The following is an 18828-nucleotide window of genomic DNA, read 5'->3' as shown; positions in this document are numbered from 1 at the left end:
AACTTACATTTTAGCTAGGCCATAATATTCTTTGTTTTTTTTTTCTTGCCAGTCCTGGGGCTTGAACTCAGGGCCTGAGCACTGTCCTGGCTTCTTTTTGCTCAAGGCTAGCATTGTACCACTTGAGCTACAGTTCCACTTTCAGCTTTTTCTGTTTATGTAGTGCTGAGGAATGAAACCCAAGGCTTCATGCATGCTAGGCAAGTACTCTACCACCAAGCCACATTCCCAGCCCCCAGTAATCTTTCTAATGAAACTGTTAAGGTAAGCATACGTTAAACGCATACATTTTAAATGTTCATTTAAAATATTCAATTTAACAATAATGACATATCTCAGCCCATTATGGCACTTTATTTTTATAATATTTTCATTGTAATACACTACATTTTTTATAGAAGATGCTTCTGAATAATTAGCAAGGAAAAAAGTGACTTATAGATGTACTAAAAGGTTGAATATTATTTCAGATAGTTATTTCTAACACACTGTAAAATACAGGCACATATCCACATTGCTCTTGCAATAAACTTGTCACCTACATATCAGTCTCAAATGCTATTACGTGTTTTTTTCTCTTTGTGTTCTTTTTTTTTTTTTGGCCAGTCCTGGGCCTTGGACTCAGGGCCTGAGCACTGTCCCTGGCTTCTTCCCGCTCAAGGCTAGCACTCTGCCACTTGAGCCACAGCGCCGCTTCTGGCCGTTTTCTGTATATGTGGTGCTGGGGAATCGAACCTAGGGCCTCGTGTATCCGAGGCAGGCACTCTTGCCACTAGGCTATATCCCCAGCCCCTCTCTTTGTGTTCTTATTCTTTTTTTTTTGTTGCTAATGCATATTTGCATTAGTCTTACTTCATTTCATGAAATAATTTGCTCATGATTAAGTAAAGGAGCATAAAAATATTTCTAAATACATTTTTACTTTCTTTAGATAGCTGTACAATGAAGTTGCCATTCAACACATCAATTTATGAATACAGTGCCTCTTGATCAATGTCATCCCTCATAAATGTTAATAGCATTTTTCATTATACATACATGAATATATATCTATAAATATATATAACCAAGTAAAACATAAATGTATGTGATATGTCAAGTATATAATTTTGAGGCATTTATTTAATCATGATATTTATTAAATCAAGACTTTGCACAACTTGGAAACTCATTTTGCCCTCCTCAAAGCAAAAGTGATATTTTGTACATCATGTTACTCATTTGCATGAGTGCATGAGTGTTAAGACAGAATGTAAATTTAAAATACACTACAAATTACAGTCAGCATTGGTTAAGGAACTAAATCTAGTCTGGTAGTATTTTAAAATCTTCATAGGTATGCCTTTCATTGCTCAATTATTATCCACAAATTACCTCAGTTTATCCAGAATTGGTATAGTGCTTGCCAAGGTCATTTATCACCAGGCTAAGCTCCAGGTGACTTTGGGGTACTCTAAAATACTATCATGAAGAGTCATTTAGGATTTTCCTAAACTACTGAATGCAATAGAAATTTTCAATGACGTAATAAGCACATTAACAGTACACTGAGTCACTCATGTTTTCTTTGTCTACTGCTACTGTGGAGAACTTTGTATACCATTCCTAGATAAACTGCAATGATTTTGTTAAATTATTTGCATATTTATAAGGTAGGCTGATGGTAGCCCAGGTGTACTGCTTAAGACTAAGCTGCCCAATATAAGTGATGACAATGTAAATATCCTGAATTTATCTTTTTAAAATGCACAATGATTATGTTGACTTCTGAGATGGGAAAATTAATATTTGTGGAGTAAGCACTTCAATGATTTATACTAGATAAAAATCAAATAGAGTTTAGTGGATAAAATGTATCCCTATGGAATTGACATTATGGAAATGAAGGTAGAGAATCATTCTCATAATTATTTGTTTTTTTTCCTCTAGCATTTAAAACAAATTGCTCCATATAAAGTGTTCATTTTAAGGACCTTGTTTTTTCAGAAGCATAAGCCCCAAACTGTACTAGGAGCAGTGTATATCCTAAACACATTCTTTTCATCTTTAACATACACACAATTTAATTGAAAAGAATTTTTCTGGGAGATGATATTCTTATCTTTGTCTTTTTCATCTTTTTGTCTTTTCAGAATGAAATTCCACAATTAGTTGGTGAAATTTATCAGAATTTCTTTGTGGAAAACAAAGAAATTTCTGTGGAAAAATCCCTTTATAAAGAAATTCAGCAATGTCTTGTAGGAAATAAGGGAATTGAGGTATTTTACAAAATCCAGGGGGATGTCTATGAGATCCTAAAGGACAGATACTACCCTTCATTTATTGTCAGTGACTTGTATGAGAAGTTGATGATGAAAGAGGAAGAGAAACATGCCTCCCAGTTGATTTCCAACAAGGATGAAATGGTGAGTCACACAGTTTGCTGCTCCTTTTTTTTTTTAATCAGATAGACTTTATAACTAGATGAGCCAAATTTGATTTATATCATAATCTTTTAACATAGAAGACTTTAAGTAGAAGAAATAATAACTTGGCTGGGAATATGGCCTAGTGGCAAGAGTGCTTGCCTCATATACATGAGGCACTTGATTCCTCAGCACCACATATACAGAAAATGGCCAGAAGTGGTGCTGTTGCTCAAGTGGCAGAGTGCTAGCCTTGAGCAAAAAAGAAGCCAGGGGGCTGGGGATATAGCCTAGTGGCAAGAGTGCCTGCCTCGGATACACGAGGCCCTAGGTTCGATTCCCCAGCACCACATATACAGAAAACGGCCAGAAGCAGCGCTGTGGCTCAGGTGGCAGAGTGCTAGCCTTGAGCGGGAAGAAGCCAGGGACAGTGCTCAGGCCCTGAGTCCAAGGCCCAGGACTGGCCAAAAAAAAAAAAAAAAGAAGCCAGGGACAGTGCTCAGGCCCTGAGTTCACAGCCTAGGACTGGCCAAAAAAATAAAAATAAAAAAAGAAATAGTAACTTAAACTACGATATTGCTTGTAGTTGTGAATCCTTCTTTTTCTACCTTTTGTGCCTTCTCACTTGCTGCCCCTGCTCCATTGAATTAGATTTCTAAGTGCCTTTGACACCCCCACCCCAGGTTTGACTCCATTAAATGGGGGGCTATTAAATCTTTGTGAGGTTTTTGTGCCTTACACCAGCTTAGAGAATCAGTAGGCTAATGTCCTGCCTTTGATCAGAGAAAGTAAGGAAGGGGAAAGAATAAAGGATGGTAATATGATAAAAGTTATAAGATACATTTAAGAGTTTAAGAAAAAAGATGAAAGTATAATACTCCAAAAGAAACTTGCAAAGCCATACCTTCTATCTAACTTTATGATATTATACTTGATCATTTTGGATAGCTCCAGGTGACATTTTTCATTTACTAGTATTGTGACTTATGTAAGCTTTAAGACTGAAACATAAAATTATTATAGGGTAGCTTAGATTTTTTTTTTCTGCCCAGGTCACTGTATCCACTAGAGTCCTTAGGAATCAAGTGAGTATTTTTAATGGCATCAGAAGTCGTTTGAGGTCTCTGAACTATTGCTAAATTCCATGATATTCATGTAGGCTTCCTTTTCTTTTGGTTTTGTTATCTATTTTGTTTTGTTTTTCATATAAAAGCATTGAACTGACTGGTCCAAACTCACTGCTTATTACACTTTATTTTTGATAGCTTACAGTTTTAACTGTGTTATCTTTCTGCTTCAAGAATTAAAATCGTTATAAAATAGCAGATGTCTAAGTAAAATCATCAATGCCTAGTAGTCTATTGCATAAATACTTGAACTGAAAGTTCACATGACAGGTAGTAGTAAACAGATGGAAAAATGTCCATATTCCTAGGATTCAAAGAAGGCCAGTATGTACAACTGAACTTTTAGAAGCTATTAGCATTCTGTATTCCAATAATCCCTAGAAGTGGGAACATCCTAGATATGTACCATAAGAATATAATTAAAATGTAGTCCATGCATTTTTGTTGTAGTTTATTTTAGTATATCTGAGCAAATAAGCTAACCTATCACAGGTACAACAGCAGGAAGACACCTCAACAATGCAGTAGAAGACTGCATCTGTAAAAAACAACAGCTTATTACTAGAAAAAACTTTTTTTCAAAAAAGGATATTCATGTGAATAACTAACTACAAGTCATAGGATTATGTCAGATGTATACATTTATAGATAGTAAGAATCAAAATACAAAATTGAAATCAGCTTGTTTTTCTAGAACTAGCTGTACTTTAAAACAACTTTAGTTTGTTGTAATTAATAAGAATTAGAAGAAAAAAATGTAGACAAAATCTGGTAGTGAACAAACCAGAAATAGTTCTTAGCAGTTTGTTTCAGTGCCCTGCCTGCTGCTGGTTGTTTCTGACACTAATTAATATGCTATTCAGGTTGTCCCAAGTTTCATAGTTCTTTCTAAGCCACTTTTAAATGCTAATGCTTTTACTTGTAAAATAATCTGTCTTTTGATGTGTAATATACTTCTTCAAGAGAAGGACTGAAAGGACTAGTGGGAATTTGAAACTGTTATTTTAAAATGATTTGCATTCATTTTTGTATAGTATTGAGAGGAGACCAGGATACTAGATCTTTGTCAAAGATTAGGCACACAATATTCAGATTGAGTTGCACTGTTAACTCAGGGGCCTTTTCTTGTTCTGTGTGGATGTGCTTGAATGTACCATTTGGGAAATAATAGTGTGGAATCCTCCCTCTTTGTTTAGTTTATTATGTATTTCCTTTTTTTTTTTTTTTACTACAACTCTGAATATCAGTTACTTTGGTTCCAAATACTTCGATTCTTTTCTTTGACTGAAAAGAAAACCCACACCACCCTAACCATTCTAGCACTTTGGAACAGTGTTTGGTAATGATATAGTATCTCTGAAACAGACAATGATTACTGAATTTTCTGTCATCATAAAATGACGGTATGCAACTTTCCTCTAGGTCCCAGGAGGTGAGGCTGGGGAGGAGGACACTGTGGATGAAGGCACCAGTGGAATTCGTGAACAAGCCAGCTTTACTGTAAGCAAACTAAGAGAGTTAAATGAGAAACTCGAATACAAAAAGCAAGCTCTAAGTTCTATTCAGAATGCACCAAAACCTGACAAGAAGGTAACTATTGTACTTTCAAGGCTGTCTCTGAATATTTCCATTTGTCTCCTTTGATAAATAGTGCTTTTCAGTTCTAGTTCTCCTTTCTTTAAAAAGAATTCTAACAGAGAGCAAGTTGTTTTGTTCTTTGTTTTGGGGATGGAATTAGAAAAACATTTGTTTTAATCTTTTATGTTTTGGAACTCTTTATCAGCTTTGAGTGACTATTCTAACTAGCCTGACTACAGGGCTTTTAGGGAAGGGGATGGGTGTGTGTGTGTGTGTGTGTGTGTGTGTGTGTGTGTGTGTGTGTGTGTGTATAGGTCCTGGGGTTTATCTCAGGGTTTGGGCTTTTTTTTGCTCAAGGCTAGCTCTCTACCACTTGAAGCTCTACTAAGTGTTTTCTTTCTTACTGGAGATGGTGGCGATTTTTTTTCATCTGCCACAAATACAAATTAAAGAACTGTACATAATTATTCAAGAGTTGTTTTACTAAAAACTAACAGATCTTTCTAATTGCCATTTTTCTTTTCTTCATTTGCTGTACTAGGGTTTGAACTTAGTGCCTCATGATTGCTAAGTCTACCAGTTGAGCCATGTGTCCAGCCTTAATTGACATTTTTTAAACCAAGCTTCTTGTGTTGTCTTCTACCTTTTAAGTTTAACAAGGAGGTCTCTCTAAAGTAGATGGTACTAAAGCTTGATGCTCTGCCATATGGTCTCCTCTGGCACGTTCACGTCACCTGAGAGGAAAGCAACTTTGAATTAAAAAATTTAGTGAATCACATTGGGTTTTTTTCTTTAGTACTTTTTAGTACTTAAGTCCTACTTCTCATGAACATTTGAATGTTTTTGTAATAAAAGAACATTCCTGAGATAAAACGCAGGGAAATCGGTGTATTATGAATCTATTAATGATCTAGTCAGCAGAACTATTCATAGGTAAGCCAGTTACTATGTAGTTAAACCATTGTATTTTTTTCTTAATGTTTTTGTTTTTTGCATTATAGGAGGTAGAATCTAGTGCATCTTGCATGGTGGGTATCCTATCCACCACCTTTTCCTAACCATTTTGTTTTCTTTATATAAGGGAAAAAAGGAAAGTTTTGTATAGGAGTATAATATTTGTCAATAGTCATCTTTTTACAAAATTGTGAGGGAAAAGAAAATTTAATGTGAAAGTCACTTTAATAATCCTAATAGTAGTCTAAAGAGAAACAGCTTGGTTTCTTGGTTCATCATATGAAACAGGTTTTGTGCATATAGAACTTAGAGAGGCCTTCAGTATTCCTGGTAAAAACAACAGCTATGATGAGAATGGCCAAGAGACATATGAAAAAATGCTCTACATCACTGGCCATAAAAGAAATGCAAATCAAAACAACATTGAGATTCCATCTCACCCCAGTAAGAATGTCCATTATCAAGAAAACTAACAATAACAATTGTTGGAGGGGATGTGGCCAAAAGGGAACCCTACTTCACTGTTGGTGGCAATGTAAACTGGTTCAGCCACTCTGGCAAGCAGTATGGAGATTCCTCAGAAGGCTAAATATGACCCAGCAGCCCCACTTTTGGGTATCTATCCAAAAAACCACAAACAAAATCACAGTAATGCCACCAGCACAACAATGTTCATCGCAGCACAATTTGTCATAGCAAGAATCTGGAACCAACCCAGATGCCCCTCAGTAGACGAATGGATCAGGAAAATGTGGTACATATACACAATGGAATTTTATGCCTCTATCAGAAAGAATGACATTGTCCCATTTGTAAGGAAATGGAAAGACTTGCAAAATATTATACTAAGTGAAGTGAGCCAGACCCAAAGAAACATGGACTCTATGGTCTTCCTTATTGGGAATAACTAGTACAGGTTTAGGCTAGTCATAGCAGAGCACCACAAGGCCCAATAGCTATACCCTTATGAACACATACGATGATCCTAAGTGAAATGAACTCTATGTTATGGAGACAATTGTTATATCACAGTTGTAACTACTTTCAACATCCCATGTGTATCTGTAGCTTCTATTATTGATGATATTCTTGTATCCCCTTCCTGTGGTTGTACCTACACTGTCTCTGTAATCTTATCTGAGTATATTGGAAACCGTGTATACTGGTATTGGAATTAGGAAATTGAAAGGGAATACCAAAATTGAGAGACAAAGGGTAAAAAAAGAGAAACAACTACAAAAGCAATACTTGCAAAACTGTTTGGTGTAAGTGAACTGAACACCTGGTGGGGGGGAAGGGAAAGGGGTAGGGGGGGTATGAGGGATAAGGTAACAAACAGTACAAGAAATGTATCCAATGCCTAACGTATGAAACTGTAACCTCTCTGTACATCAGTTTGATAATAAAAATTTGAAGAAAAAAAAAACAACAGCTATGAGATAACAGAATTAGCTGGACTGGCAGATAATCAGTATCTTCAATGTGGCAGGTTCCTCAAGAACAGTTATCTTATTTATGCTGGACTCATGTATATTTGTGGAGAATCAGTTTCTTTTTGATTCATTATTTGGTTGAAAGATATTCTTCAATCTTAAAAGAGTTTTTAAAACCATGGAATAAACATTCTGAGCTATAATTACATGAAAGAATTCTCAAGAGACTTGGAAGGAATCACTAATATGATGGCTTAATTTGAATAATAGTCTCTGATCCCACCAAAAGCCTGGCTTAATCTCCACGTCCCCCCTGGGGAGAGGTCAAGCCTCTAATTGTGGGGGACACTTGGCTCTACGCGCTGCTCTCGCCGGTGGGAGGGCAGACCGTGTCCCAGTCAAGCTAAGCTGAGCTGGGATAGGGCTGCTGAAATCCCCGCGTGTCCCCAGCCCCCCTATGTTTAAGAGACGACACTGGACACTGAGGGAGCTGCCTGATGGTCTACCGGCTTCCAAAGGGTTTTATTCAAGGGAGGGGTTTATATAACAGTAATGGCGACAGGAAGAGGAGGGACTAACTGGGTATTAATGATTGGCTAATGAACTGTCCATCATGGTGATGTCACGGAACTTCCTCTATGGGCGGAGACCACAACCCCCCAAGGACCGGGCCTCTGGGGTTTCCAGCGCCATAAGGAGACTTGTGCTTGCAGAGGAGAGGCGGGGCTGGTTTGGCATCTCTTCCGGTAGAACCTGGAAGGGAGTAGGAGGGGCTAATCAGCCAAGCAGCCCCAGGGCGGGAGAAGGGGCCTGTCTCTTAGGTATAGCCAGACCCCGACAGCCGTCTACATTTCCTGATAAATCAAATTGTCCTATGTTGTGTGGAGTTCACAGGGCTCCAGAAGGGACATTGTGCTTTCTTCATTCATGTTGGTAAATATGAAATGTAAATATATAATTAAGGTTTTAATATTCAAGACTGATGTTGAAAAGGTTTTGATGATCTAGCAGTTAATGCATGTCTCAAAGAAACTTCTGTTAGAATGATTTTTCTGTATTAAATATGTAGTTGTGAGTCAGATCATTTTTGCATGTATCTAATACTGGTGCAAGTTTTCTTTCCCCAGTGAAGCAAGCCAGGAATATACTTAGACCTCTTTCAGACCTTGGCACCAGCCACTGGACATGAAGTTAGTCTTGTAGTTTGATTGCTTGAAATCTACTGTCAGGGTTTATCTTATTTCTTTGGAGAGATTTTGTGAGTCTGAAGCAAACTGTCCATTCTGCATTATTGGGAGTAAATTATTAGCCAAAGGATCTTAAAAACAGAAGCAACAGGGCTGGGAATATGGCCTAGTGGCAAGAGTGCTTGCCTCCTACACAAGAAGCTCTCGGTTTGATTCCCCAGCACCACATATATGGAAAACGGCCAGAAGGGGCGCTGTGGCTCAGGTGTCAGAGTGCTAGCCTTGAGCGGGAAGAAGCCAGGGATGGTGCTCAGGCCCTGAGTCCAAGGCCCAGGACTGGCAAAACAAAAAACAAAACAAAACAAAACAGAAGCAACAAGTAAATACATGATGCTGTGAATAATCAGTGAAACCATCTAACACCTTCTCTAAAGGAGCAGACATGGCATGAAATTAAAACATGCATGAAAATAAAAGAGTCACAGTCTTTTTTGATGATCAAATGCATGATGATGGTATATACAAGAGGTACTTCCTATAGTCCGAGGAAGACTGCTAGTCTGTGTATACAGAAGAGTTTGGGGACAAAGCTGCTGTCCATAGCCCTATGGGGTTCATAACAAGAGGCATGAAATACAAGAAGATGACAGGCATAGCATTATACAGTACACATATTTGTTTTTAAAATTTTTAGTTTACCATTTAAACTTATTTTACATAAAGAGCTCATTGAAATTGTTTGGCATCACTTACTATCCTTCTTGAACCATTCTTCATTATGACAAATAAAATTGACTCATTAAGCAATGACACCTCTAGCCCCTGGCAACTTTTGCTCTCCATGAATTTATCTGTGCTTAGTACTTCATTTGATTGGAATTATATACTGTTTGTCCTTTATGCTGGCTTGTTTTACTTTGCACATGTCTCCAATGTTTTTCTTTATGATAGTACATGTCCAAATTTAATTACACTTTAAGGCTAATATATCACATTTTATTGTGTTACCCATTATTTCATCAATAGATACTCAGTTTGCTTTCACCAGTTGGCTATGGTGAATAATGCTGCTCTGAAGGTGTATGTACAGGTATCTTTTAGAGATCCTGTTTCCGGTTCTTTTGTGCATATGCTTAGAGGTGGAATTGATGGGTTATATAGAAATCTGTTTTTAATTTTTGAGGAATTACTTTACTGTTTTCTACAGCATTTGAACCATGTACCTACTCCCTCATTAACTACCTGCTCTTTTTTTCCCACTCTCACTACTTACTGGGTCTCCTTCTTTCTTTCTTTCTTTCTTTCCTTTCTTCCTTCCTTTCTTCCTTCCTCTCATTCTAAAAACTATACAGTAATAACTCATTGTGGGTCTAATTTGCATTTCCCCACTAATTAGTGAGAGATTACATGATTTTATATGCTTATTAACTATTTCTTTGTCTTCTTTGAAGAAATACCTATTTTGATCCTTTGTCCTTTTTGTTTGTTGTTGAATTTTAGGAGCTCCCTGTATGTTCTGACTATTAAATTTTACCAAATATGTGATCTGTAAATATTTTCTCCTAACTGTAGTTTGCCTTTTTGCTTTATTGTTAGTGCTCTTTGGTGTACAGAAGTTTTGAATTTTGATGAAATACAGTTTGTTCATTTTTCTTTTATTGCCTGTGTCTCTGAGGATCATACTATAAAATTATATCATGACATGAAGCTTTTCCCCTATGTTTTCTTCTAAAATTTTTGTTTTGTAGTTCTTATGTTTAGGTCTTTGATTCATTTGCAATTAATTGTAGTGGCAAGGGCCCAACTTCTTTCCTTTGTCTCTGGATATAGTTACTTAGCACAGTTTGTTGAAAGTATTTTCCTTTCCACATTAAGTGGTCATGTCATCCTTGTTAAAAAGCCATTTGACTATGTAGTCAAATAGACCCTCTTCCATTTGATCTCTTTTACTCCTCCTTCTCTTCCTCTTCCTCCTCCTTCCACAATCCCATCCCCCGCCTCTTCTTTCTCTTCCTTTTTATTCTCTTTCTCTTCCTCTTCATCATATTTCTTCTTTTTTGTTGTTGTTGGTACTAGAGTTTGAACTTAGGGTCTAACACTTGCTAGACTGTCAGTCTCCCATTTGAGCCATGCTCCAGGCTTTTTTTTTTCAAGCTTTAGTTTTTTTCAGGTAAGGTCATTTTGTCAAAGGCTGTCTTCAGATCATGATCCTTCTACCTTTGACCTCCTGAATAATTGGAATCACAGGTGTATACTACCATACCTGGATTATTTGATGAGATGGAATCTCAGTAACTTTTTGCCTGGGATGACCTGGCTTGGAATGCTGATCCTCTCAATCTCCACTTCTCTGGTAGTTGAGATTACAGGCATGAGCCATCCTGCTCAGCCAGTCCCTTGGTCTTTATGCAGTCTTGCATTGTTTTGAGTAATGAAGCTTTCTATAAAGTTTGAAGTCAGGAAGTATGAGTCCTCCTACTTTTGGGGGGTCATTCCTAGAGTTTAGGATAGATGTTTCTATTTCTACTAAATATGTCATTAAAATTATAGTAGCGCTTACTTTGAATCTATACATACTCTGGTTAGTTCTGATGTCTTAAACCGTTATGTCTTTATAAATTTGAAATGCCTGATGAAGATTTTCAGTTTCTTTTAACAATGTTTTATAGTTTCCTTTGTAGGAACCTTTCACTTCCTTGGTTAGTTCCTATGTATTTTATTCTTTTTGGTGCTACTATAAATGGAGTTTTAAAAATATCATTTCTGGATTGTTCATTGTCAGCTTATAGAAACAACTGGCCTGTGTATGCCAAGTTGCATAGGTTTTAAAAAGTTTCCATAAATACCAGGATGTTTTTCTTGTGGCAGATTGTTTCCAAACTGAAGGATGAAATAATTTTAATAGAGAAAGAACGCACAGACCTTCAGCTGCACATGGCAAGAACAGACTGGTGGTGTGAGAACCTTGGCCTGTGGAAAGCCTCCATTACCAGTGGAGAGGTAGGCTTTTCTGCTCTTCCCACATACTCCACAAGTTTTCTTTCCTTTTCTCTTCTTTTCTTCCCTCTAGAAGATTGTCAGCAACATTGGTAGAAGAACATTTAATGTCCCTGGTATATTTATTTATTTATTTATTTAGCCAGTCCTGGGGCTTGGACTCAGGGCCTGAGCACTGTCCCTGGCTTCTTTTTGCTCAAGGCTAGCACTCTGCCACTTGAGCCACAGTGCCACTTCTGGCCATTTTCTCTATATGTGGTGCTGGGGAATCGAACCCAGGGCTTCATGTATACAAAGTGAGCACTCTTGCCACTAGGCCTTATCCCCAACCCCCTACTTTATTTTTCCTATTGATGATTAAAACAAATGGAAAATACTTTTTGAAATGTGAAAATAAAAAATTAAAAGTTTGAGTATATCTGCTGCATTCTGCTGATGTGACTTAAATCCCAGAAGCTATAAGATCTTTTATAATGAATATATTTCTTTTTAACTATTGGGGTGTTCTTCAAGGGCCATGTGATAACAATTTGCAGACTATGCTTTATTTTCATTTGTCTACAAAATATTTCAGTTTGGAATAAAGTTGCTTCTAAGCATTGACTGTACATTGTTATTGCTGCTAGTTCCCCCTTCCCCGCTACTACCAGTGAAGTGAAAAGTGAGAGATGAAAGTCATGTCTGTCGCATTATGCTCACCTAACAAGATACTGAGAAAGATGGTGTGAGTGATTTGTTTCATCGCTGTTCAAAAAGGCTTATTGTTATTTTTGGCTCTGCCATTTTCTTAGTGGCTTGACACTCTTTTTAAAATTTATAATCTTAATTTCTCATCTAGATAGATAGCAAATAGAATATATTCTCCAGGAACTGTCATGGATAACTCAGTACATGAATGCTTAATCAAGTGTTTTTGGCACTTGTTACACTCCCATTAAGCTATACTGCAGTGTTGTACACAGTTTTTGAGGGAAGGTAGGAAGCAGTGGACCTGGGAAACTCTTTTCAGCCTTAGAATATTATATAGAAAACTATAGACTTACAAGGGGCTCATAGATGATAAGAAAACACTGACAGAAATCTAATGCCTGTTGTGGTAAGCACTGCCAATTAATGGACTATAGTTGGGTGATAAGAAGTGCCTTTAAAAAAATTTTATTGTCAAAGTGATGTACAGAGGGGTTACAGTTAAATACGTAGGATAATGAGTACATTTGTCAAACTTGTTACCTCCTCCCTCATTTTTCTCCTACCTTCCCTCCTCTCCAATCCAGTTAGTACAGTTGTAACCCAGTTGTACAGTTAGTTTACAGAATATTCAAAAGTTTTCTGGAGGGCTGGGAATATGGCCTAGTGGCAAGAGAGCTCGCCTCGTATACATGAAGCCCTGGGTTCGATTCTCCAGCACCACATATCTAGAAAACAGCCAGAAGAGGACTGCTCTCTAATTTTATGACAAAAATTCAGGCTCAGACTCAGTGCATTTTCTGTTTTCTTTTTCTTATCTATTGAAGTTTAGAATAATAGTGTAGCTGTGTGTGTGTGTGTGTGTGTGTGTGTGTGTGTGTGTGTATAATGTATAAGTTGAGGGATAAAAAAATTATGTTTTTCTATAAAATTTCATGAAGAATCTTGGAGGCTGGGTGTGGTAGTAACATGCCAGTAATTCCTGCACTTAAGAAGTTTACAAGTTCAAGAATAGCACAGGCTATGTAACAAGACCCTGTTTCAAAAAAGAGAAATCATGATTTTTTGAATTCTGAAGTCACCCTCATATAGAAGATTAAGTCTCTTGTATTAATTTTCTTTTGCTATGGTAACAACGATCATGGCATTCATTTATCAGCTCATAGTTGTAAAGATAACAAAGTTCAGAATGATATGACTGTATTCTGTGCTCATTGGGTCACATGACTGAAAACCAAGGTATTGGCCCAACCTAGCTCTTGTCTGGAAGACTTTAGGGAAGAAACTTTTTCAACCCTTTTCAGGTTATTGGCAGAATTTACTTCTTTGAGATTGTAGATCTAAGGTCTCTGTTTTCTTCATGGCTTCTTTCTTGAACTGCCAATATTTCTGACTTTATTTTCTGTTATTTGGCAGACAAACATCTCCACTTAAAAAATTAGACCCACCCAAGGAATGTCTCTGTTTAAAGTCTAAAAATCACCATATTCATAATCCCGGAGTTACTCATGGATGGCATACCAGAAATAGGAAAACCTTGGGGAATTTCAAATCATCCTTCCACATCCACTCGTCTTGTCCCTCATTGTTGGTTTTTATTTCTTCTCAAGGTTACAGAAGAGAATGGTGAGCAGATGCCTTGTTACTTTGTCACAGTGAGCCTACAGGAAGTTGGAGGAGTTGAAACTAAGAATTGGACTGTCCCAAGAAGGCTCAGTGAGTTTCAGAATTTACACCGGAAGCTTAGTGAGGTATGGATGCTTGCAAACACAGAGCTTAGAATTGCTAAGCACCAAGAGATCCCAGAGACTACAGTAGGATTTATTCTTATTTTTTTATGTTAGTATTAGAGCTCGAACTCATGACCTGGGTATATTTTTTGCTTTTCTTCTCAAGGTTGGCACTCTACCACTTGGTAGTTATATGGAGATAAGTCTCACAGACTTTTCCTGCCTATACTGAACCACTATCATCAGATTTCAGCCTTCTGAGTAGCAAGGATTACAGGAGTAAGCCACAGGTGCCTAGTTTATTGCAGGCTCTATGTGTAAGGATACTGATACGGACATGGTGACATTTTCAGCCTGACATTTTAAGATTACTCATAAATCAGACCACCTAGTTTAGATAAATTCTTCAGGACTGTCATCTGATTTTCATTATAAATTATCACAGAAGCCCAGAGATGAGAGACCAGGGATTGTCTAAGGCTCGTGGTTTTGAAGCTGCCTGTTGTTGATCCTTTAATGTTATTGAATGCATTATGAGTTGCAGCAGTAGAAAGAGAATAGAGTATGTTGGATTTTTTTTTATCACATTCACTGAAGGACACAACAAAGCCCTTGTGCTCAATGTTGAATCCCAAGTGTACTGTTTATTTGCTTTGTGGCCTGGGATTTGTCATTGGACCTTTTTGTATTTTTTTCCTCATCAATTTACTGCAGGTATTTATATTCCTAAGGAAATAGTTCTTATTAAGAGAATAAATATGCACAAAGCATTTAGAAAAATGTATGATGCATAGCCAGATGTGGTGGCTCAATTTCATTCTAGCTACTTGAGAGATAGAAATGACATTTTAAGGCCAGCCCCAGGCCCATTCCCCCCCTACCCCCCGCCCCAGTTCCTCAAAACAACAACAGAAAAACTTTCTTGATACTCTATCTCTAACAATGGTTGGACACAGAGGTGTAAGCTTGTTATCCCCAGCAACATGGGAAAGCACAAATAGGAGAATTGCATAGAGCAAGATCCTATCTTGAACATAACTCATGCAAAATAACCTATATACACACTTACCCATAATACACACACACATAAGCTGCAATACAGCTTGAATTCCCTGGTATGGATTTTAGTTAAAAATGTTTGAAAGCCACTAATCTAGGTCAGTTTTTTATTTGGTAAGTGAGGGAAACTAATTCCAGAACTTAATTGATTCATAAAATATGTATACAGTGGCCTAGTCAGGAGTACAAAGTCATCATACTTTGCATTTCCTGAAGAACTGAATCTTATGTAACTTTCCTCCTGTTGACTGTAATTACTCTTTAGTCCAGTAATAAAAAGCTTTTCAATCACTTCTACTTTCATTAATGTCCTTTCTTCTCTTGCTCAGAATAAACTGATAGTGCCAGAGTCCTGTGGTCAACCATCAGACTCCTTTTTGGACAATGTCACCTCTTCTTTGTTCTTTCCCAGTTTTTTCCTCTGTCTCCACCCCAAGCAATGTAATTCATTTTCAACGTAGTTTCTTCTAAGTACCACTGCTAAATTTGTTCACCCTGTGTTCCTCCATTTCTTCCACTGACTTGTTAACACTACAACTTCTTTTAAAAGCATGGTGGCAAAAAACTGAATGCCACACACACTAGTGTTTCTTATCCTATGGTAATTCTGTAGTACAGAATACATATTTATCTCAACGTAAGAATAAATTCTTCCTTGTTAATAAAATAGACCATGCAGAAAACTACATTGTTTACTGCATGACAAACCACTGAAGTTGAGTATACTTTCTAATAAACATGCAAGGAGGAAAATAATTTGGGGATGCTTTTGAAACAAAACAATTGAAAAATGAAATGTGCTTACAATATAAATAATTATCCTGAGACATTAGAAGAAACAACCCTTTTTCATTTCTGTGTATATCCTTTTGCCTCATTAACATCTTTCCTAGCCCTGGTCTGATGGCTCTTCTCTTAACCCTTGCTATTTTTGATTATGTCTGTCTTCCTGTTTATGAGAACATCTCCTGTTGACAGCTGTAATAGGAAGCACCTTTTAGGGCCCTAGAGATTTTAATCTTGCCTTCCAAATGTCACTGCTTGTTTCATTTCTCTAAAATTTCATACAATTGTCTTAAGAATAAAATGACATACCACATTTCTATCCCAGTGTCTGATAGAAGGTAAGATTTTTGTCTACAAAGAGTAACATTATTGTCAATTACTTTGTATCACTTATACATTATTTATGTTAATTTTCAAGACAGTACTAAAGCTGAAGACCATGTTTTCTTTCATTTGTTTCTTTTGGTGCTAGTTGCTGTTTACAGTGTTAGAAATACAACTTATATTTATATATTTTGCTGGTACTAGGGCTAGAACTAGGGGTCAAGTTTGGTTTTCTGATCATGGCTACTACTTTAACCATGCCTCTAGTTTAGCATTTTTCTGATTAATTAAAGATAGTTTCACAGACATTTTTACCTGGACTGGATTTGAACCACAATCCTCAGATTTGAGCCTCTTGAATAGCTGTGACTACAGGAGCGAGCCAATAGTATCCAGCAAAATATACATCTAAGCGAAAGCTTTTGTGACCCAGAGTTACATATATAGCATTGTCACCTGACTTTTTGGTTTCTTAGTTTGTAAGAATTTGTAGGTCTGTGGATGAGCTTTAATTTTTCCATCCAATTTAGCTTGATTTAAATGGGTAGATTTTAGCGGAGTATGTGATCCACATCTGTATTCCCTGTCCTTGGAAGGCTGAGATAGGAGGATCATGAGCCTGAGTCCAGCTTGGACTGCATAGCAAAACTGTCTCAAAAAAAGCAGAAAAAAATCAAAGACTAAAATAGCAGAGGAACAAATTCAAAAGGAAGACACTGGTTTGTTCTGTTTGTTACTGTAAGACTTTTTAAAAGACTGAAATGTAATTTCAAAACACTAACATTTAATTTTTCCCCCTCAGTGTGTCCCTTCTTTAAAAAAAGTCCAGTTGCCTTCTCTTAGCAAGCTGCCTTTCAAATCTGTAGATCACAAGTTTCTGGAAAAGTCAAAGAATCAATTAAATAAGTTTTTACAGGTAAGAAACTGAAATGTTTTGGCTATGATAGGAAACAATTTACTGTTTGAAGTTAAACATTTAGCCCCATCCTAAGAGCTGACTAGTTTGCTTTTTGTTTTTGCAAGACCTGCTAAACTTGCTGTCACTAGTGGCATGCAGTTTTCTCCCCATGGTGCCTAAACTGCCACCAGAGGTTACTAGCTGCTGTGCATCTTACTGAACAACTACCAGTGGGTGATAGTTTCCATTGGTCTATTCACTCATAAATTCCATGTCTTATCAAAGTACACACAGCATCCTACTATCTGCATAAGCATGTCGTGTTTCTGTGTAAGCATTGGCTTATACATAAACAAATGATTTATTTTCTGGGATCCTCATTGCTAGGCCAGATAAATATGTACAAATCTCAAGGAAATTTTTAGTTCACATGTCAATGAAAACAGTTATATAACTATATAACACTGTTTGGGAAGTAGGTGGATACAGTGGAATGAAGCTATAGCCCTGTAGGCAGGTCCATTCTGTAATAACTCCAGGTTATTTTCTCAGCAGGCATACAAATTATAAGAACAAACTTATAAGAACACAATTATAAGAATCTTTAGTGATATCTATGAATTATTTGCAAACCTCTTAAGTTACTCAAACACAAATGAGGAAAGTTGTCTTTCAAAGGCAGTAGTAGCTCTTTAGATCTGTGAGTAGGAGCAAGGTAAGAACTGTTTGTGCCACCAAGCACAACAGAGTAGAGGAGTTCTGTTCTCTGCATGGAATCTCCCATAAGCAGACTGACTACCACAGAAAGACTTACCCCCTGACAGGAGCATTTGCCACTAAAATTACTAAAAATTGATCACATGTAGCTTATTGCAGAGAGAAAGGGAAAAGGTTTTTAAGTTTATAATTAATGATGAAAGTAAGCCCATGACATGACCACTTTTATCTTGTTTGCCATGCTTGTAGTGGCTCCCAGAAGCATAGAATTTCCTACGTAGAAGTAATCAATCCATCAGTCCTCTTTTTTTTCCCCCCACAGAATCTACTTTCAGATGAACGACTGTGTCAAAGTGAAGCACTTTATGCCTTTTTGAGCCCTTCTCCTGACTACCTCAAGGTTATTGATGTGCAGGGGAAAAAAAACTCCTTTTCATTATCCTCATTTTTGGAAAAACTTCCTCGTGACTTCTTCTCCCATCAGGAGGTGAGTGTTCAGAAGATTTTACCACTTTTGTAGTATGTTCATACAGATCTCTTTTTAAAGTCTGAAGTAATGTGCTGGTTGAAATCTTGTTTCTAATGCAAAGCAAATACATCCGTTTTTCTTGATGTTTTGCTGTCATATTTTGGAGCATCTGCTTGCCATCCCCTGTAAGTCAGCTGGAAAAAAATGAAGATACAAGACTCACTGGAGAAGTTGGCTGTTGAAAGTTCAGGAGAGAAGGTTCTGATTGTGAGACAACTAGCAGGTTTCTGTGCTGTTTTCCTAGAACATAAGACACGGCTTTACGCCAGGCTTGGGAGTTTCAATTTCATTTTAAAAAGTGAAGCAAGATGATCTGGTAGCAATATATATATATACATATATATATATATGTGTATATATATATATGAGTAAAGGAATGTCTAAAGAGAGTGACTACATTCATTTTCAATCTCATAT

General features: G+C 37.0%; 1 protein-coding gene across 1 annotated transcript in view; it reads left to right on the top strand.

Annotated features, from left to right (window-relative positions):
• Window positions 1–18828, top strand: part of Snx25 (sorting nexin 25) — a 95148-nt gene that overhangs the window by 66095 nt on the left and 10225 nt on the right. The window contains exons 9-14 of the mRNA XM_048330828.1: window positions 2133–2405; window positions 4955–5122; window positions 11553–11684; window positions 13979–14119; window positions 17070–17183; window positions 18205–18369. Coding sequence (XP_048186785.1) covers window positions 2133–2405; window positions 4955–5122; window positions 11553–11684; window positions 13979–14119; window positions 17070–17183; window positions 18205–18369 — 993 coding nt within the window. The remainder of the gene's footprint in view (window positions 1–2132; window positions 2406–4954; window positions 5123–11552; window positions 11685–13978; window positions 14120–17069; window positions 17184–18204; window positions 18370–18828) is intronic.

This window comes from Perognathus longimembris, chromosome 21, assembly GCF_023159225.1.
Source record: "Perognathus longimembris pacificus isolate PPM17 chromosome 21, ASM2315922v1, whole genome shotgun sequence".
In the NCBI taxonomy this organism is placed as follows: domain Eukaryota; kingdom Metazoa; phylum Chordata; class Mammalia; order Rodentia; family Heteromyidae; genus Perognathus; species Perognathus longimembris.
Note: the sequence above shows the minus strand (reverse complement) of the source record. Positions and strands in the feature narration are given on the sequence as shown.